This window comes from Hemicordylus capensis, chromosome 5 (genome assembly GCF_027244095.1).
Source record: "Hemicordylus capensis ecotype Gifberg chromosome 5, rHemCap1.1.pri, whole genome shotgun sequence".
Lineage (NCBI taxonomy): Eukaryota > Metazoa > Chordata > Lepidosauria > Squamata > Cordylidae > Hemicordylus > Hemicordylus capensis.
Genome location: NC_069661.1, coordinates 258248230 through 258266756, shown reverse-complemented (window position 1 = coordinate 258266756; position 18527 = coordinate 258248230). Strand labels below are relative to the sequence as shown.

Below are 18527 nucleotides of genomic sequence, written 5' to 3'. Positions count from 1 at the left end.
TAATGCTTCTACATTGACTGCTCCACAAAAATGAGGATTCCCAAAAGAAAGCCACTGAGACTGTTTTAATTAAAATGTAGCATCCTTTCAATATCCTTCCCATCTTCTAACAAGATCGATCTGTTTCTCTAATTTGGTTGCTTCTGTCAGGCTTTTTATGATTGGAGGTTATTGTGTTGCCAGGTTGTTGTTTTTTAAATGTGCCCTTGTGATGTTTTGTTGATTTTTTTATTATCTAATGTCAGCTAACATTTTATTTATCTAATGTCACTTGACGTTTTGTTGGAAAATGGTGGAATAATGATGATGACATGATCCATGAGCTAAGTAATAAAGCATAACTTACTTTTGAACAGTATACTTTTAGCAGCTTACTTGTATGTATGTATGTAATTTTTATACCACCTAACCTAAATTTCTATACTGCCTAAATACCAGTTGCAGGGGAGCAACAGCAGGAGAGAAGGCATGCCCTCACCTCACCTCACCTGTGGGCTCCCAGAGGCATCTGGTGGGCCACTGTGTGGAACAGGAGGCTGGGCTAGATGGGCCTCCTTGGGCCTGATCCAGCAGGGCTGTTCTGATGTTCTAGCCCAGAGGTTAGAACAGAGGCTCTTGGTGAACCGATGAATAGAATAGCGTTTATAACATTGGTTAAAAAGAGGCCAAAATATCTGAATATTTGCATCATTGAACAGTTCATCACGGAAAGGAAAACTCTCAGGCGGAAAAGCAAAGCCCCTCTGAGGCCAACCCATTACCTCCCAGTCACCCCAGAGAGTCCCTACAGAGCCATCTTCACACTGCCCTGCTTGAGTTTATTTCCCCACGAAACAATTCTAGTCTTCCACCAATCTCTCTCTTAGAAATGTCTGCATCGTTACAGCCATCTGCTTCACAACCAAGACCAGCCCTGGGTTCCCTCTTTCCCTCTCCCCCACCCCTCTCTACTGGGCTTCCAGGACTGACAGTCTGCTAAAGCTTTTCATTGGTGGGCAGACTCATGTGGGACAAGATGTTCTTCTTATTGGGTTGGACTCTTGTTTGTAGCCTATGGCTGTGGCACTTTGCAAATGCTGGCGAGTGTCAACAGTTTGTGTCTCTCCCCAGGGGGATTTGTGGAAGGCGTCCGTTGGCCATGGCCCATGGGACCTCGATACGGATTGTGGGAGGCAACAATGCCCTGCCGGGAACGTGGCCATGGATGGTCAGCATCCAGATCCCGACGCGTGATGGGTACAGGCATTCCTGTGGTGGCTCCCTCATCAGTTCTCGCTGGGTTGTCACGGCAGCCCACTGCTTCATAAACAAAAGGTGAGTAAGAGGAGGAGGAGGAACTATCCTGCTTTTCTTCAAGGAGCGCAGGGCAGCCTGCAATGTTCTCTGAGCAAAGATGATTGGCCCAGTGCAAATGCATGGAAAGGGAACAGGCTTCCCAAATGCAGTGCAGCTAACCCTGGTCTTCCCGGTCGTCCAGTGGCCTCACCCCAAATGTATTCAGTGGCCACTGCTAACCAAGAAGCCTGGAGCAGGGGCGTAACAAGGCTGGAGTGGGCCCAGAGACAAAATTTTTAAATGGGCCCCTCGCTGATACACACACACACACACACACACACACACACACACACACACACACACACTTCACATGTGACTTGCCTCTGGGGGGCCCCCAGGCAGCCGCCTCCCCTTGCCTAATAGTAGTTACGCCCCTGGCCTGGAGGATATAATTCCACAAAACCTCCTGCAGGCAAAGCAGGTGTGCTGCCACTGAGCAGCTGTGCAGCCCATCCCCACGAAGGAGGAGGCTTCTCCAGATCAAGGAGAAGCACTTCCAGAGGGGAGGCCGCCTGCGAGTCTGTGGCAGCAAAAGCAGCCAAGAGCCCTTGTGGCACTTCAAAGCCCAGCCGTGTATTGTCACGTCAGCTGATGCTGCAAACGGGTTGAGCTTTAAGATGCCAAAAGACTCTTATTTATGCACTTTAAATATGTATACCCTGCTCTTCCAGTACACTACACTACTGTTTGGAGCAGCTCACAACAGGAACAAAATAGATGCAATATAGAACAATTAAAAATTAATAAAATTAAATAAGTTAGAAGACCAGGCTAAAACCACATTTAAAGGTCACACTTTTAAAGAGTTTCAGATTAAAAGTTCACAGGGACATAGGAAGCTGCCTTCTACTGAGTCAGACCCTTGGTCCATCTAGCTCGGTATTGTCTACACACAGACTGGCAGCAGTTTCTCCAAGGATGCAGGCAGGAGTCTCTCTCAGCCCTATCTTGGAGATGCTGCTGCCAGGGAGGCTCTTTCCAGAATGGCCTCATCCCCTCAGGGGAAGATCTTCCAGTGCTCACACATGTAGTCTCCCATTCAAATGCACACCAGGGTGGTCCCTGCTTAGCAAAGGGGACAAGTCATGCTCATCACCACAAGACCGGCTCTCTTCCCACAGGCTGTGAGTAAAAAGCTAAAAACTAAGAAACCTGCCAGATATAAGCAGCAGATAAAACCTCAAAAGATGTTTTATCCAGGAGAACCCATTTTCCTGCTCCCTCCCTTCTCTGCTCAAGGTTCCTAGAGCACTGGAAGCTGGTGATTGGTGCCACTCAGCTCTCGCGGCCAGGCCCAGATACCGAGGAGCGCTCCATCAAGAACCTGGTGGAGCATGAACAGTATCAGCGCCGCAACAACTTCAATGACATCGCCCTGCTGGAGCTGGACCAGCCCATCAACTGCAGCGACTACGTCCAGCCTGCCTGCCTGCCTGACGAGAGCATAGATGTGCCAACGCTGGACCATTGCTACGTTAGTGGCTGGGGAGTCACGGATGTGAAAAGTGAGGATTCCAAGATGCACACAAAGAAGGCATTCACTGAGAACGTCTGAGCACAGGGAGGGGCCACTGCTGAGGCAGACCCGGGGTGGTCCCTCTAGCCCCCAGGAGGGGCACAGCGACCCAGGAAGCTGCCATATACTGGATCGGACCATTGGTCCATCTAGCTCAGTATGGTCCACACAGACTGGCAGCATAGGTTTCAGGCAAGAGTCTCCAAGGCTGCAGGCAGGAGTTTCTCTCAGCCCTCTCTGGAGATGCTGCCAGGGAGGGGACTTGGAACCTCAAATGCTCTCCCCAGAGCAGCTCCATCCCCTACTAAGGGGAGGATCTTGCAGTGCTCACACATCAAGTCCCCCATCCCTATGCAACCAGGGCAGACCCTGCTTAGCTAAGGGGACAAGTCCTGCTTGCCACCACCAGACCAGCTCTCCTCTCAGGGCAGAGTGAGGTTGGGCAGCCCTGGGGCAAGATCTGAAGGGGCCTCTCAACTGCCCCCCCACCAGCTGCTTCTGCGGCCCCATGGCCTCCCCTCCCGCTGCCACCCACCCACCTATAGGATTCAAGCACTGCACACGGCCCAGTGCTGGCTGCATTGATGCAGTCTGATGATGTCCTCATGCCCTCCCTCCTGCTCTTACTACCCTGCAATTGGTACTCAGAGTGCCTTTGAGGCTGGAGGTGGCCTATAGCCCTCTGACTAGTAGCCATTGATAGACCTCTCCTCCATGAAGTGATCCAAGCCCTCTTAAGCCATTCAGGTTGTTGGCCGTCACCACATCTTGTGGCAGAGGATTCCACAAGTGGATTATGCGTTGTGTGAAAAGGTACCTCCGTTTGCTGGTCCTAAATTTCCTGGCAATCATGTCCTCCTTTGGATGTGGTGACCAGAATTGTACGCAGTACTCCAAGTGTGGTCGCACCATAGTTTTGCATAAGGGCATTATAATATTAGCTGTTTTCTTTTCAGTCCCCTTCCTCATGATCTCTAGCATGGAATTGGCCTTTTTCACAGCTGCTGCACATTGAGTTGACACTTTCAACGTGCTGTCCACCATGACCCCAAGATCCCCCTCCTGGTCAGTCACCGACAGCTCAGATCCCATCATCGTATACTTAGTTGGGGTTTTTCGTCCCAATGTGCATCACTTTACACTTGCCAACATTGAACCGATTTGCCACTTTGTTGCTCACTCCCCCAGTCTGGAGAGATCCTTTTGGAGCTGCTCACAATCCATTTTGGATTTCACTACCCGGAAGAGTTTGGTATCATCTGCAAATTTGGCCACCTCACTGCTCACCCCAACTTCTAGATCATTTAGGAACAATTTTAAAAGCACCGGTCCCAGTACAGATCCCTGGGAGAACCCACTTCTTACATTCCTCCACTGTGAAAACTCTCCATTTATTCCTACCCTCTGTTTCCTGTCCTTCAACCAGTTAGCAATCCATACATGTACTTGTCCCTTATCCCATGACTCCTAAATTCTTTTCAAGAGTCTTTGATGAGGAACTTTGTTGAAAGCTCTTTGGAAGTCCAGATATACTATGTCAACTGGATCACACTTATCCACACACTGGTTGACACTCTCAAAGAACTCCAAAAGGTTGGTGAAGCAAGATTGACCTTTGCAGAAGCCATGCTGGTTCTCTCCCAGTAGGGCCTGTTGTTCTATGTGCTTTACAATTTTATCCTTGAGAATGCTTTCTATCAATTTGCCTGGGACAGATGTTAAGTTAACTGGCCTGTAATTTCCCAGATCACCCCAGATCCCTTTTTGAAATTTGGTGTTACATTTGCTACTTTCCAGTCCTCTGGCACAGAGCCCGATTTCAGGGATAAGTTATATATTTTAGCAAGGAGGCAGGCAATTTCACATTTGAGTTCTTTGAGGACTCTTGGATGGATGCCATCCGGCCCTGGCGATGTGTTAGTTTTCAGTTTTTCCAGACAGTTTAGAACATCATCTCTCATTACTTCTATCTGACTCAATTCTTTAGCCTCCATCCCTAAAATGCCTGGTTCAGGAACAGGTATATGCTCAGTATCTTCTGCTGTGAAGATGGATGCAAAGAACTCATTTAGCTTCTCTGCAACCTCCATATCCTCCTTAATAATCCCTTTCACTCCCTCATTGTCTAATGGTCCAACCACCTCCCTGGCAGGTTTCCTGCTTCTGATGTATTTAAAGAAGTTTTTGTTATTCCCCTTGATACTTTTAGCTAAATGTTCCTCAACTCTCTTTTTGCCTCCTTTATTGTCACCTTGCATTTCTTTTGCCAGAGTTTGTGTTCCTTTCTGTTTTCCTCAATTGAGCAGGTCTTCCAATTCCGGAAGGATGTCTTCTTCCCTTTTATGACTTCCTTGACATTACCTGTTAGCCATTCTGGCATCCGCTTGGACTTAGTGGTGCCTTTCCTCCTTATGGGTATACAATCTAACTGGGCTTCTAGTATTGTGGTTGTGAGTAAACTCCATGCATACTGGAGCAAAGTGACTCTCCTGATTTTCCCTTTCAGCTTTCTTTTCACCATACTCCTCATTTTGGAGAAGCTTCCTCTTCTGAAATTCAAAGTGTCTGTGTTAGACTTTCTTGGCGATTCTCTCCCCGCATATATGCTGAATTTGATGGCACTATGGTCACTGTTTCCTAAAGGGTCCATGACAATGACATCACCCACCAGGTCCTGGGTGCCACTTAGGATTAAGTCCAAGGTCACCTTTACTCTGGTTGGTTCCAAGACCAACTGTTCTAGGGCACAGTCAGTCAGTGTATCTAGAAATTTGACCTCTTTGTCATTACCTGACTGTGAATTTACCCTGTCCATGTGTGGGTAATTGAAGTCACCCATTATTATAGCCCTGCCTCTCCTTGAAGCTTCCCTGATTTCCTCCTGCAACTCCCAGTCACTGTTGGCGTTTTGATCCGGAGGGCGATAGCACGTCCCCAGTAACACATTTCCTTTCAGCCTTTGTATTATCACCCTCAGGGTTCCTATGGAGGACCCCGGTCCTCCTAGGTTTTCTAGCTTGTTAGATACTATCCCTTCTTTAACATACAGTGCTACTCCACCTCCAAGGCGCCCCTCCCTGTCCTTTCTATAGAGTTTATGTCCAGGGATAACAGTGTCCCACCGGTTCTCACTGTTCCACCATGTTTCTGTTATGCCCACTATATCTATTTCTGTGTTAGCAACCAAGCACTCCAGCTCACCCATCTTGGCTCAGAGGCTTCTGGCATTGACATATAAGCACCTATATGCTGAATCTCTCACCAGGTGTATGCTATTTTTCTTTTGACTCTTTGACCAGCTGGCAATCCTCTGCACCCTCGCACTTTAAAGGATGGCATTTGCCGAACCAGATACTGCCCAGCTCCTGTTAGCTATTCCCCAGAGGAAGCTTTCCGTGTGTTCCTACCTGAAACTTTTGAGTGGAAATGGCAGGGGGTGACTCCAGGGCCATCTGTGTGCAAAGCACAGGCCCACCCCAGCAGGCCCTCCCTAGCGGCAGCCTCCCCGTGCAGAAGAGCCAGCTTGGCCAATGTCTGGCAGGTCCTCCTTGGTCTTCCATAAGGCTTGTGCACCGCCCAGCCTCTGGCATGGGTGTTGGGGCCAATATTGCCTTTCCATGGAGGCACCCTAGCCAAGCCAAGAAAGGTGGCCATGTGGGTGAGTGTGGGGAGGGGGAAGATCTCAGATCTGTTGCCTGGGGAGGGGAAGATCCAACTGGGTGGCAAATACCCAGCATGCCAATGGAAAGCCCCATGCTGTAAGAGCCTGGAGAGCCATCCTTCCCCCAGTACCTCACTGAGGTCCATAAGATGAGCCAAGGGCTTTGCATGAGGACCAGCCCTGGAAGGGCAACACTGTGACTGAGGAGGTGCAGACTGGCGTCCCTCATCACTAGAGCATCTGAGCCCACCAACTTACACCTGGGCTTGGGGAGCACGGCTCCCAGGACAGATGCTATCCCAAGCAGGGCTGGACTCAGGTGGGATATGAGCGGAGTCCTTTTGCTTGCAGAGCCAACTCAGACGGCTGACATTATGCAGGAGGCTAGAGTCAATCAGATCCCACTGGAGATGTGTAACAGCAGCGGATGGTACAACTCACGCATCCATTACAACAACATCTGTGCCGGATATGAGCAAGGAGGCATTGACAGCTGCCAGGTACGTGGAGCAAAGTCAGGGTTTGCTTTCTTGCTCAGGCCTGCCCAGGGAGGAATGCTGGGGCTGGGGAGAGTGGGCAGAGGAGAGCCTGTGCAATTTGGGACATTGCTAGAGGAGCCACCAAAGCACAACTCTCACGGGGTGGGGCGGGGAGCCCTTTCCTGCTCCGTCTTCAGGCAACCGATCAGTAAGATGGTGCACAAGCAGCTGAGCTGATTCTGGGCCTTCTCTCCTCCCTCTTGTAAGACCAGAATGGAGTGAGTCACCCAGTGGAACTGATATTCTGGTCAAGCACCTGAAAAGACTTCTTATAATTCACAATTCATGTAGGGAATTTGTTGCCATCAGTCATGACAGATTCATAGAGTAGGAAGTGGATAGGTCTCCCAGCAGCCATGGATGGCTCTTTGGAACTCCATGTTCAGAGTCACTCTGCTGCTTAATGGTCTGGGGGAGAAATGCCATATTTGGGGTCCATGTGGACTTCTGGAGTGCCAAACATTATAACTGATATCAACTCAATTGATAGAATAATTGATATCATCTCAATGTATAGATTCAAAAACCAGTTGCTGCCACACTCTACCCTTTGGGCAATGTGAGATATTTAGCTTCAGACTTCCATTGCCCTGAAGTCATGCAGGTAGCGATAATTAATACAGGATCACAAATGATGGTAAACCACTAGAGGATAAATTTGCATGCCCTTGAGCCTTGATGCTTGCCATGGAGTAGGTTTGCCAGCAGGAGAGGAGATGACTGCATCAAAATGATCACCAAAAGCTTGCTTAACCTTTGACCCAGAGGAGCCCATCTTCCTCCACATCACAGCAGCCAAATCTTTGAATCTCTCTGAATCAATTTGGACACTGGCGTGATATGATTTGGAGTGACTCGGAGATATGGCTATTTGACAGATTCAGCTATTTGATGTCCAGTTTGGTCCGAATCTCAGCCAAACCAAATAGCAATCTGAAGCTTTGCACAGACCTACAAATTAGGACTACCAAGTGATGGCATTGCCAAAAGGGTCAATAAGTCATTTCACCATAGTATTCTTTACGGTTTGCTACTGCTATACTCATGATACACATCTAATTTTCTAACATGGTTCCATATGCATTGTTCATAATTCTGCATGTCCTTAATGGTTATTTTTAGTGGACCATCATCTCCTTCATGTCTTCCTGATGTCATCATGTCACTGTACTATAAGTGCACAAATGGTTTCTAGCAGCCTTGCTAACTTGGCAAAGAGGCACCTTTTAACATGGCGATTCTCTCTATTGAGCAGGGGAAGAGAGAGTAACTGGCCCTACCCACCCCCAGCACAGCATCCCTCCAGTGGCTGTTGCTGGGGTCGCTCTTATGTTTCTTTTTAGACTGTGAGCCCTTTGGGGACAGGGATCCATCTTATTTATTTATTATTTCTCTATGTAAACTGCTTTGGAACCTTTTGTTGAAAAGCAGTATATAAATATTTGTTGTTGATGATGATGATGATGATGATGATGATGATAATAATAATTCAATTTCTATACCACCCTTCCAAAAATGGCTCAGGGCGGTTTACAAAGAGAAATAACAAATAAGATGGCTCCCTATCCCCAAAGGGCTCACATTCTAAAAAGAAATATAAGACACACACCAGCAACAGTCACTGGAAATACTGTGCTGGTGTGGATAGGGCCAGTTACTCTCCCCCTGCTAAATAAAGAGAATCGCCATGGTAAAAGGTGCCTCTTGCCCAGTTAGCAGGGGTAACTGGTAACCAGTTAGCAGGGGTAAATGATGATGATCTCATGAATCTGCTGCATGGCTATCACAACAGACCCACAAATGCAGTCACCATGCATCCTCTTATATAGTACATTGAGAATAAAATCTTGGGAAGTTTTTCCCCAATGCAGTCAGTGGTATGGAATACCTTTCCCATGAGTTGGGATGCAATGGGCCAATTTCCTTGCAGAGCTGAACTTCTATTATTGTGGTTTTAAATAAGTTTCATGCTTTCTCGAATTATCTGACCCTCCTGACTTCACCTTTCAGATTCCTTTTTACCAGTCCCCTCATTTTTGAGCAGTTTCCTCTTCTGAAGTCCAACACATCTGTGTTGAACTTCCTTGGCAATGCTCCACTCATACATAAGCTGAATTGAATCACACTATGATCACTGTTCCCCAATGGTTCTGTAACTCTGACATCTCGCACCAGGTCCTGGGCACAACTCAGGATTATGTCCAAGGTCACCTTCTCTCTGGTTGGTTCCATGACCAACTGTTCTAAGGCACAGTCATATAGCATGTCTAGAAATTCGGCCTCTTTGTCAATACCCGAAATGGGATTGCCCAGTCTATGTGAAGGTAATTGAAGTCACCCATTATTACAGCTCTGTCTCTCTTTGATGCCTCTCTTATTTGCGTCTCCAGCTCCAGGTTATTCTCCATGTTTTGATCCAGAAGGTGATAGCACATCCCTAGTATCACACTTCCTTTCAGGCCTCATATTGTCACCCATAATGATTCTGTGGAGGACTCCAGTCCTCCTAGGTTTTCTAGCTTGTTGGATTCTATCCCTTCTTGAACATGCTACTCCACCCCCAGTCCGCCCCTCCCTGTCCTTTCTATAGAGTTTATACCCAGGAATAACTGTGTCCCACTGGTTCTCACTGTTCCACCATGTTTCTGTTATGTTCACCATACCTATGTTTCCATTAGCAACCAAGAATTCCAGCTCACCCATCTTGGCTTGGAGGCTTCTGGCATTGGCATATAAGCACCTAAATCCCTGAGTCCCTTACCTGGCATTGGCGTGTGCTTTCTCCCTTACTGTCACCTGGCCTTTTTGAACAGCTGTCGTGTGTTACCATCTGCTCTACTGCTGGTTCTACTCTGTCCCCTTCTGGTTTATATGAAACTTTTGCACCCTCACACCTTAGGGTATTTTGCTTGCCAAACCAGATACCACCCAGTTCCTGTTGGCAATACCCCCAGGCATCATTTTAAAAGCTGCTCTGCAAACCTTTTGATTTTAATTTTAATTGCCAGCAGTTTGGGTCCATCTTGGTTCAAGTGGAGCCTGTCCCTTTTGTACTGGCTTGTTTTGTCCCAAAATGTATCCCAGTCCCTAACAAATCTAAACCCCTCCTCCCGGCACCACCATTTCATCCATGCATTGAGACCCCTCAGTTCTACCTGTCTCGCTGAACCTGTGTGTGGAACAGGTAGCACTTCAGAGAATGCTACCTTGGGGGTCTTGGAGTTCAATATGCTACCTAGCAGCCTAAATTTGGCTTCCAGGACCTCCTGACCGCATTTCCCAACATGGTTGGTGCCAATGTGCACCATGACAGCTGACACCAACCCGGCACTGCCTATCTACATGCTGCGTGACATCTGCAACCTTCGCACCAGGCAGGCAAGTCACTGTGCAATCTACATGTGGGTCACAAACACAACTCTCTATGCTCCTAATGATCGGATCACCCACTACTAGAAGTTCCCCAACCCCCAGGGGAGTATCCTTTGTGTGAGAGGCTTTGGGTGCATCACCCAAGGAAGAGGTCCCTTCTAAGAGAGCATTCCTTTCTTCCTCAGACTGATGTCCTCCTTCCCTGAGACTTTCATTCTCCATGACAGCAGAGCAGCTGTCAGCCTGGGAGTGGGATGCCTCTATCACATCCCCTGAGGGTCTCATCCACCTGCCTCTGCCTCCCTGAGCTTCTCCAGGTCAGCCACCTTGGCTTCGCAGGAACAAACTTGTTCCCTGAGAGCCAGGAGCTTTTTGCACCAAGCACATACCCACAAATCCTGCCTCTCAGGCAGATATGACACTCCATGCAATACACTGGGAAGCAGCCCCTCCCCTTCTGGCTTTCTACCTTCATAACTGGTGTATTGGCTATTTAGAAGACAGAGAGCATGTTTACTTGAAAGCTAGGTCTCTGCTGCAATTGTCAGCTAATTAAATATTTTAAGTTCTGTCCTCCAAGAAAATTACAAAAGTGGGGTATTACTCACCTTCTCCTCATGCTGGGTGTCTCCTGTGTGATAAGATAAAGAGGGACTGCTTGTGTGCCTCCGCGCACACTTCCCCACTAACCTCCATGCAAAACTCCTTTGATATTTGTTAGCAAACTTCTGTTCATAAAACCCCAAGTAGCAAAGCTCCCCTGGTCTGAGCCTTGTCTTCTCAAATGTTACTTCAAAATGGAGCCCCCACAGGAATGTGGCCCCTCCCACAAGCTGTGTGAATCACCTGCAGCGAATGCCTCACCCTCTATGCACAACTGAAACTGAAGCTGAAACTGCCCTGTGAAAAACAAACCCCTAGTGAGCCAGAAATCAAACCCCAGAGAAGACTAGCCCTAACAAGCATAGCTTGTCCTTTCTCCCTTGTTTTCTTGTTTATTTATTTATTTGCTTGCTTGCTTGCTGTGTTCTTTGGAACAGAAAACAAAGGCTTGCTGCATCCTCTGGTCAGAGCCTTGTCTTCTGAAAATCTGCTTCCAAGCTGAAAGTTCATGTGTTGAAAGTTTAATTTCTCACTTGTGAATGCACAGATGGTGCTGTAATCTCCAGCCGTTATGTAGATTGCTTTGTTCAGAAAAGAGGGGGAAATGGACCCTCCCCCCATATTTTTTACACACTCCTTTGAAGGCACATAATGAAGAAAGACTCATGACATGGCTAAGAACAGTTCTAGTCAGGTTTTCCCCATACTTGGTAGTTCTATCCCACCTTTCTAATTTAAAAGAAAAAGTACAGATAAAAATAATCTGGATGAATTAATGGTTCCTCAAGTGATTTACCATCATTTTTTTAAATTGTTCATTGGTAACGGAATAGATTTATTTTACAGTAATACCACTAACTCTGTGACTGTTTGGGGGATTCAGAGGTAAGGAAACTTTCAAACTAAATATCTCAAATTGCCTAACAGAGTGGCATCAACGGGTTTTTGTATGCACACTTCAAGAAAATATCAAAACAATGACAAAACAAAACAAAAACAAAAAAACCCAAGTAAATATAAAAACAATGAACCTGGCACACTACAAGTCCAGGTTTGTAACAGCCCATGATACTCTAGTGCAGGGGTGGACAAACCAGACCCTCTTGGGGATGATGAGAGCTGTAGTTCAATAAGAGCTGGAGGGCCAGGTTTGCCCACCTCTGCTCTAGTGCCAGATGCTAGGGAGCAGAAGTAGTGGGGAAGCACTCTTCCTTCCATGCTTCCCTGTTGGTGGGTCACTGTGGGAAGCAGAGAGGCTGGACAAGATGGCCCTTGGCCTGACCCACTGCCAAGCTCTTCTGCTCTTTCTCCGCCTTCTCACAGGAGGGCAAAGCGCGGGCCCAATGGATAGGTAGTTGGCCTCCACCCTGCCCCGCAGGCACCTCCAGATGACCACAATCTCTGAGAGCTGACAAGGGGGAAGGGACTGACTGTGCAGGCTTCCTCTGGCCCTGGAAAGACAGCCCACTCCAGCTAATAGCGTTGCAGCTTAGGGGAAGAGCTTCCTCCATTAACACCAGTTTGGCATTAAGGCAGAATCTGGATGCAACGGTAGGCGGAATGGACCCTTGGTATTCCTGGGTTTGGGGCCAATATCGGAACCACGGTTGGGTCTGGGAACCACAGTTTTGATCATTCGGATGACACAGGGTTGAACCGCAAGTGAGTTCGCCTCCAGTTTGGCATTATGTGCGAAAGTGGCCACGCGGGACAAGGCCTTCTCTGCTGCTGCCCCCAGACAATGGAATGCTCTCCCGGTGGCTATTCGCTCCTTGGTCTCCATCATGGCTTTTAGAAAACATGTGAAGGCTTTTTACTCAGGATTGTATGTGATTGTCTCCATTGCTGCTTCTTTGTATATTGCATGGTATTTTTAATGTATGTACTTTAAAAAAATGTTTAATTAGATCTGCTTTTATATTTTAGCATATTTTAATTGTGTAATATTTATAGTCTTGTTTTAACTTTTTCTATGTGAATCGCCTTGTGATTATTTTAATGAAAGGCGGTACATAAATTTAACAATTAAAAAACAACAACTTACCTTCTCCTCTGCTGCTCCCAAAGTGCCTGAGGGTCCATCAGAGCTTCCATTCCCTGAAAGCCCCCTGCGCCTCACAGCTTTACTCTCTAGCTGCCCGGCTGCCCTGCTTCCCGAGAGGCAGAGGAGCCTCCTACCTCCTGCTTGTGGCCATATGATTGGCCCTTCACCTTCCCTTGCCCTGGCAGGCCAACCTAAGGCCTCCTACACCCAGGCAGGTTAAATGTGCCTCACAGCTCCTGATGTCCAAGGACATCTTGTTGCCTTTCCCTCGTGCCAGTCTTTCTCTGACAAGCCAGCTGCACCTCCCTGTCACTGGGCAGCATCAAGCAGTCGTTCCCATGGGTGAAAGAATGACCTCAGAACGAGCGTGGCATGCCTTCCTATGACCTCTCGTTGTGCAGCAATCCTTTCCGGTGAAGGCATTCACACCATCATCTGCGAGCCACCAGACCATTGGGTGGTGACCTATCAAGTGCTGTGAATGCACAGGTGAATTGGTCCTGACAAGCGACACCGGCTTTTCATATATTATTCTTTCCTCTCCTGCTGCAGGGCGATAGTGGCGGCCCCCTCATGTGTAGGGAAACCCGGTCTGAGCGCTTCTGGGTTATCGGAGTCACCAGCTGGGGGACCGGCTGTGCCAATGTACGGAAGCCAGGTGTCTACACGGGCACACAGCACTTCCTGGACTGGATCAAATCAAAAGTCAAAGAGGACCTGGTCCAGGCCACTCTCCCAGCAATACTTGAAGAACCGCCACCAACCACACCCATGCCCAGTGTCCAGCCATGGCAGCCTGTGAGCCCCAATCCCTCCTCTTGGTACGAAAACTTGAATAATTATAGGCCTAAGCCACCTGCCAGACCTGTCCTCACAAACGCTCCCATCTGGCGACCTCGCCCCCCGCCGCAAACCCGGCCACCACTCCACAATGTTTACCAATGGAACGGCGTCGGCTGGGCTAATAACAGGCCCCCGCCTCAGTACCAAAACTGGTTCAGGCCTACTGCCCAAAGGCCCATACAATACCAGAACTGGAACCAGAATTGGAATATGGGGGCGACCAGGCCTCCTGCCAGAACACACAAGTGGAACTGGTCCCGGCCCCGCTCGGGGAGTGGCTACTGGCTCGTGCAGAGGGCCAGTCCAGTCAAATAGCCCAAACAGTTTCTGCCCTCCTTGAGGCCGCCCAGCCCTGGCCCTTGCCCCATGCTTAGTTGCTTCCTGTCCTGTCCTGCTCTTATGTCTCAGCCCAAGCCAGGCATGAACACATCATAGCCTTGGTCCCGTCCCCTACCACATGCCACATCCCAAACTGGACCACATCCCACAGATGCAACCCAAGTTATCTTCCCAGAGTAGAATGGCTATCTAAACAACAAAAGCTCCTTTGGCAAGACAGAAAGGATGCCGCATGGGGGAGGGGGGCATATAACAAGCCAGCAGCCCATGCCTAGATGGTGTTGGATTCAGGGATGAATCCCTCTCTCTCTGCTCCTCCCGAGGGCCAAATACCAGTGACCAACTATTAGTGTCATTCTGAGCTTGATTGGGACTGAAAGACTAACTGAAGGTCTTGAATGCACCTGCAACATGTCAATGTCTTGTTCCTTCACATCCAAGTGTTGGGGGGAAGACCTTCTTGGTGCCCTCCTCGGTGCCCCCTGGTGACTGCACTTCATCAATAAACTGATGCCTTCCACACAGCTTGTCCTGCTTCCTTCACAGTAGAGACTGCACGTTTTGAGGTGCTCTCATGACGCCTGCCATGAACCATCAGGGGCTAGGAAGGCATGGCGGTCTCAGAGCAGCCACTGGGGGGAAAGACCATTAAAGCAAGGATTAGTCCACATGCAGGAGTACCGGCCCTGCTGAGGAAACCTGGGCATTTCTTTGACAAAGGCGTGTCCTGCCTGCTTAGCTTTTTTAGAATTTTCGGAGAGTGGCAAGAAGCATATAGATAGGCAATATCTGATAGACCTGGGATATATTTGGACTTCAAATATTTGTCCAGATATACTTGGTGAGGAACTATTAAAGCTTCTGAGAACATTTAGCACTCATAAGATAAGAAGACAGATTTTTTTTCTCCATGGATCAGTAAAGAAATGAATCAGTACTAGCAAGGGAGAATTATCCTGGAAAAGGGTTGTTAAAGTTAAGGTGAGGGGTTGCTTTAACATTCTGCCATGATAAGTCCTGGTCATTCTGTTACTGAAATGCATGAGCCATTTTCACAATGGGAGGGAGCCACCGATGGTGTCCCGCAAGTATCTCTACTGCGACTGCTGCCTTAAGAACCTAAGAACAGCCCTGCTGGATCAGGCCCAAGGAGGCCCATCTAGTCCAGTCACCTGTTCCACACAGTGGCCCACCAGACGCCGCAGGGAAGCCCACAGACAAGAGCTCAGGCATGCCCCCTCTCCTGCTGTTACTCCCCTGCAACTGGTACTTTGAAGCTGGAGGTGGCCTACAGCCCTCCGACTAGTAGCCGATGATAGACCTCTCCTCCATGAAGTTATCCAAACCCCTCTTGAAGCCATCCAAGTTGCTGGCTGTCACCACATCTCGTGGCAGAGAATTCCACAAGTGGATTATGTGTTGTGTGAAAAAGTACCTCCGTTTGCTGGTCCTTAACTCATCCATAAATGATCTGGGTCGCAGTAAGCTTTGAGGAGAGCTGCAAAGCAGTCGTGATTCAATCTAACAAGCCAGATGGGCACCCAATGAGGTGCAGCTGCCTCTGGTTCCTGGCAGCGCCATTTGTGCCTGTCATTCCCATCCCACCCTGCCCTGGCATGAACAAGAGCCATGCTGCCAGCCGGCTGGCCATTCATCAGGTAGAGCTGTGTGGGTGGAGCCTGCCCCAGCATTAGCGAGAGCTGCGCTGCCTACAGGCCGGCCATTCGGGAGGAGAGAGGAAGGCATGAACAGAGCTGCCAGGAGCCAGAGGACCCCACACACCCTGGTTCCTTAGTACAAGCCACCACTGCTGCAGAGATGACCGAGGTGTTTATAGCAAGCAAATTAGGCAAGCAAAGAAGATAGAATGATATATTGGGATACTAATCTACCTACCTATCATATTTGAGGTCATCTGGAGAGATCTGGCTCCAGTTGCTGCCAGCTCGGCTGGTGGTCATGCGGGGACTTCTCGGTTGCTGCCCCGAGACTGTGGGATGTGGAATGCGCTCCCGACTGAAACACGATCCTCCCCATCTCTGGCAATTTTAAAAAAGCATTTGGAAACCCACCTCTTCACCCAAGTTTTTTCCACGTTGTAAATTGTTTAGGTTTTAATCTGCGTTTGATTTTAAATTGTCTAAAATTGTTTTAAGTTTTTCTGTATGTTTTTAACCTGTTTTAATATAATTGTTAACTGCCCAGAGACGAAAGTTTGGGGTGGTGTACAAATCCGATAAATAAATATTTTTATAGTACCTGAAATGTACAATTCTAGGCAGTGTACCAAGTTAAAAACACAATATAAAACCAAGTAAAAACAGTTAGAATGTTACAAAATACAGTAAAAGCAGTCTAATTTTTTAAAAAAGTTTAAAATTGATTTCAGTTACAAGCATGTGAAAACAGGTGTGTCTTGAGGGTCTTCCTAAAAGCAAACAGAGATGGGGATGCTCTTATTTCAGTGGGGAGCATATTCCAAAGCCCTGGGGCAGCCACAGAGAAGGCCTGGTCCTGAGTTGCCACCAATCAAGCCTGCGGCACCTGTAACTGGACCTCTCCAGAAGATCATGTGACAGGGTTAGGAACATAGGAAGCTGCCATCTACTGAGTGAGACCATTGGTCTATCTAGCTCAGTATTGTCTACACAGACTGGCAGCAGCTCCTCCAAGGCTACAGGCAGGAATCTCTCTCAGCCCTATCTTGGAGAGGCTGGCAGGGAGGGAACTTGAAACCTTCTGCTCTTCCCAGAGTGGCTTCATCCCCTGAGGGGAATATCTTCCAGTGCTCACACATCAAGTCTTCCATTCAAATGCAACCAGGGCAGACCCTGCTTAACTATGGGGACAAGTCATGCTTGCTACCACAAGACCAGCTCTCCTCTCCTATTCATGACAAAGGAGGCGCTCTCTTAAATACCCTGGACCCAAGCCATTAAGGGCTTTGTAGGTAATAACTAGCACTTTGTATTTTGCTTGGAAACATATTGGCAGCCATTGTAGGTCTTTTAAAATCATTGTTATCTGGTCCCTCCACATTGTCTCAGAGTCCAATCTGGCTGCCACATTCTGTCCCAGTTGTGATTTCTGGACTACATGCAATGGTAGCCCCATGTAGAGTGCATTACAGTAGTCAAGCCTGGAGGTTACCAGCATATGCACTACTGTTTTAAGGTCTTTTGCCTTCAGAAATGGACATAGTTGACGTATCAGTCGAAGTGGATAAAAAGCACTTCTGGCCACTGTCTCAACCTGAGAAACCAGAGAGCGTTTGGGATGCAGGAGCACTCCCAGGCTACATAGCTGATCTTTCAGGGGGAGACTAACCCCATCCAGAACAGGCAGATCTAAACCAGTAGCTGCCAGTGTAGACCACACTGTGGGGGGATGGTGCACAAGAGGCACCTTTAAGGATTAATAAGTGGGTGCTTACCAGCATTTAGGCAGCACCTGCAAGCTGCAGAGGCTGCCCACGCTGCTGCCCTGCCGGATGCCAGGCGGAGCGTTGCCGCCCCGTGCGGAGCACAGCAGCTTGCCTAAATGCTGGTAAGCACCCACTTATTAATCCTTAAAGGTGCCTCTCACTGCCCCCGCCCCCTGGCACTGCCCTCACTGGCCACTACTGATCTAAACCACCTTTGGGTCCCGGCCCCTCACAGTCAGTACCTCTGTCTTATTTGGATTCAGTTTGTTATCACTCATCCAGCCCATGACCGCCTCCAGCAGTGTTCCCTCTAACAGAGATTTCCAGATGTTGTTTACTACAACTCCCAAAATCCCCAGCTACAGTGGCTTTTACTTGGGTACTAAGGGAGTTGTAGTCAATAACACCTGGAAATCCCTGCTAGAGGGAACATTGGCCTCCAGGCAGGTATTCGGGGAAGTTATGCCATTTCTTGACAAGGTTGATTGGAGAAATAGATTTGGGTGTCATCAGTATATTGAGTCTCTGGTGGGAACCAAGGGAGGTATGTGGGGACCGGGCTCGTGGGAGGGCCTTCTCTGTGGCTGCCCCCTCCTTATGGAACACTCTGCCTCCTGAGATTTGTAATGCCCCCTCTTCTCTGTCCTTTAAGAGGCTCCTGAAAAAGGAGAGGCACCTCCTTAAAGGTGCCTCTCTAATTTGACAGGCTTTCAGTTTTTAACATGTTTTTTTGGGGGGGGATCTCCTCTTTTCTTTCTCCCCCCCATTCCCCCCTTCTTCTCTTGTCTTCATTGTTGTTTTAATTTATGTGAACCGCCTCAAATCTAAGGAAGTCAGGCAGTCAATAAATT

At 48.3% G+C, this 18527-nt stretch overlaps 1 protein-coding gene across 1 annotated transcript in view; it reads left to right on the top strand.

The window, feature by feature from the left end:
* Positions 1-18527, top strand: part of LOC128328407 (acrosin-like) — a 45597-nt gene that overhangs the window by 6401 nt on the left and 20669 nt on the right. Inside the window, exons 2-5 of the mRNA XM_053258372.1 lie at positions 1111-1314; positions 2575-2840; positions 6864-7012; positions 13623-13891. Of these exons, the coding sequence (XP_053114347.1) occupies positions 1111-1314; positions 2575-2840; positions 6864-7012; positions 13623-13891 (888 nt within the window). The remainder of the gene's footprint in view (positions 1-1110; positions 1315-2574; positions 2841-6863; positions 7013-13622; positions 13892-18527) is intronic.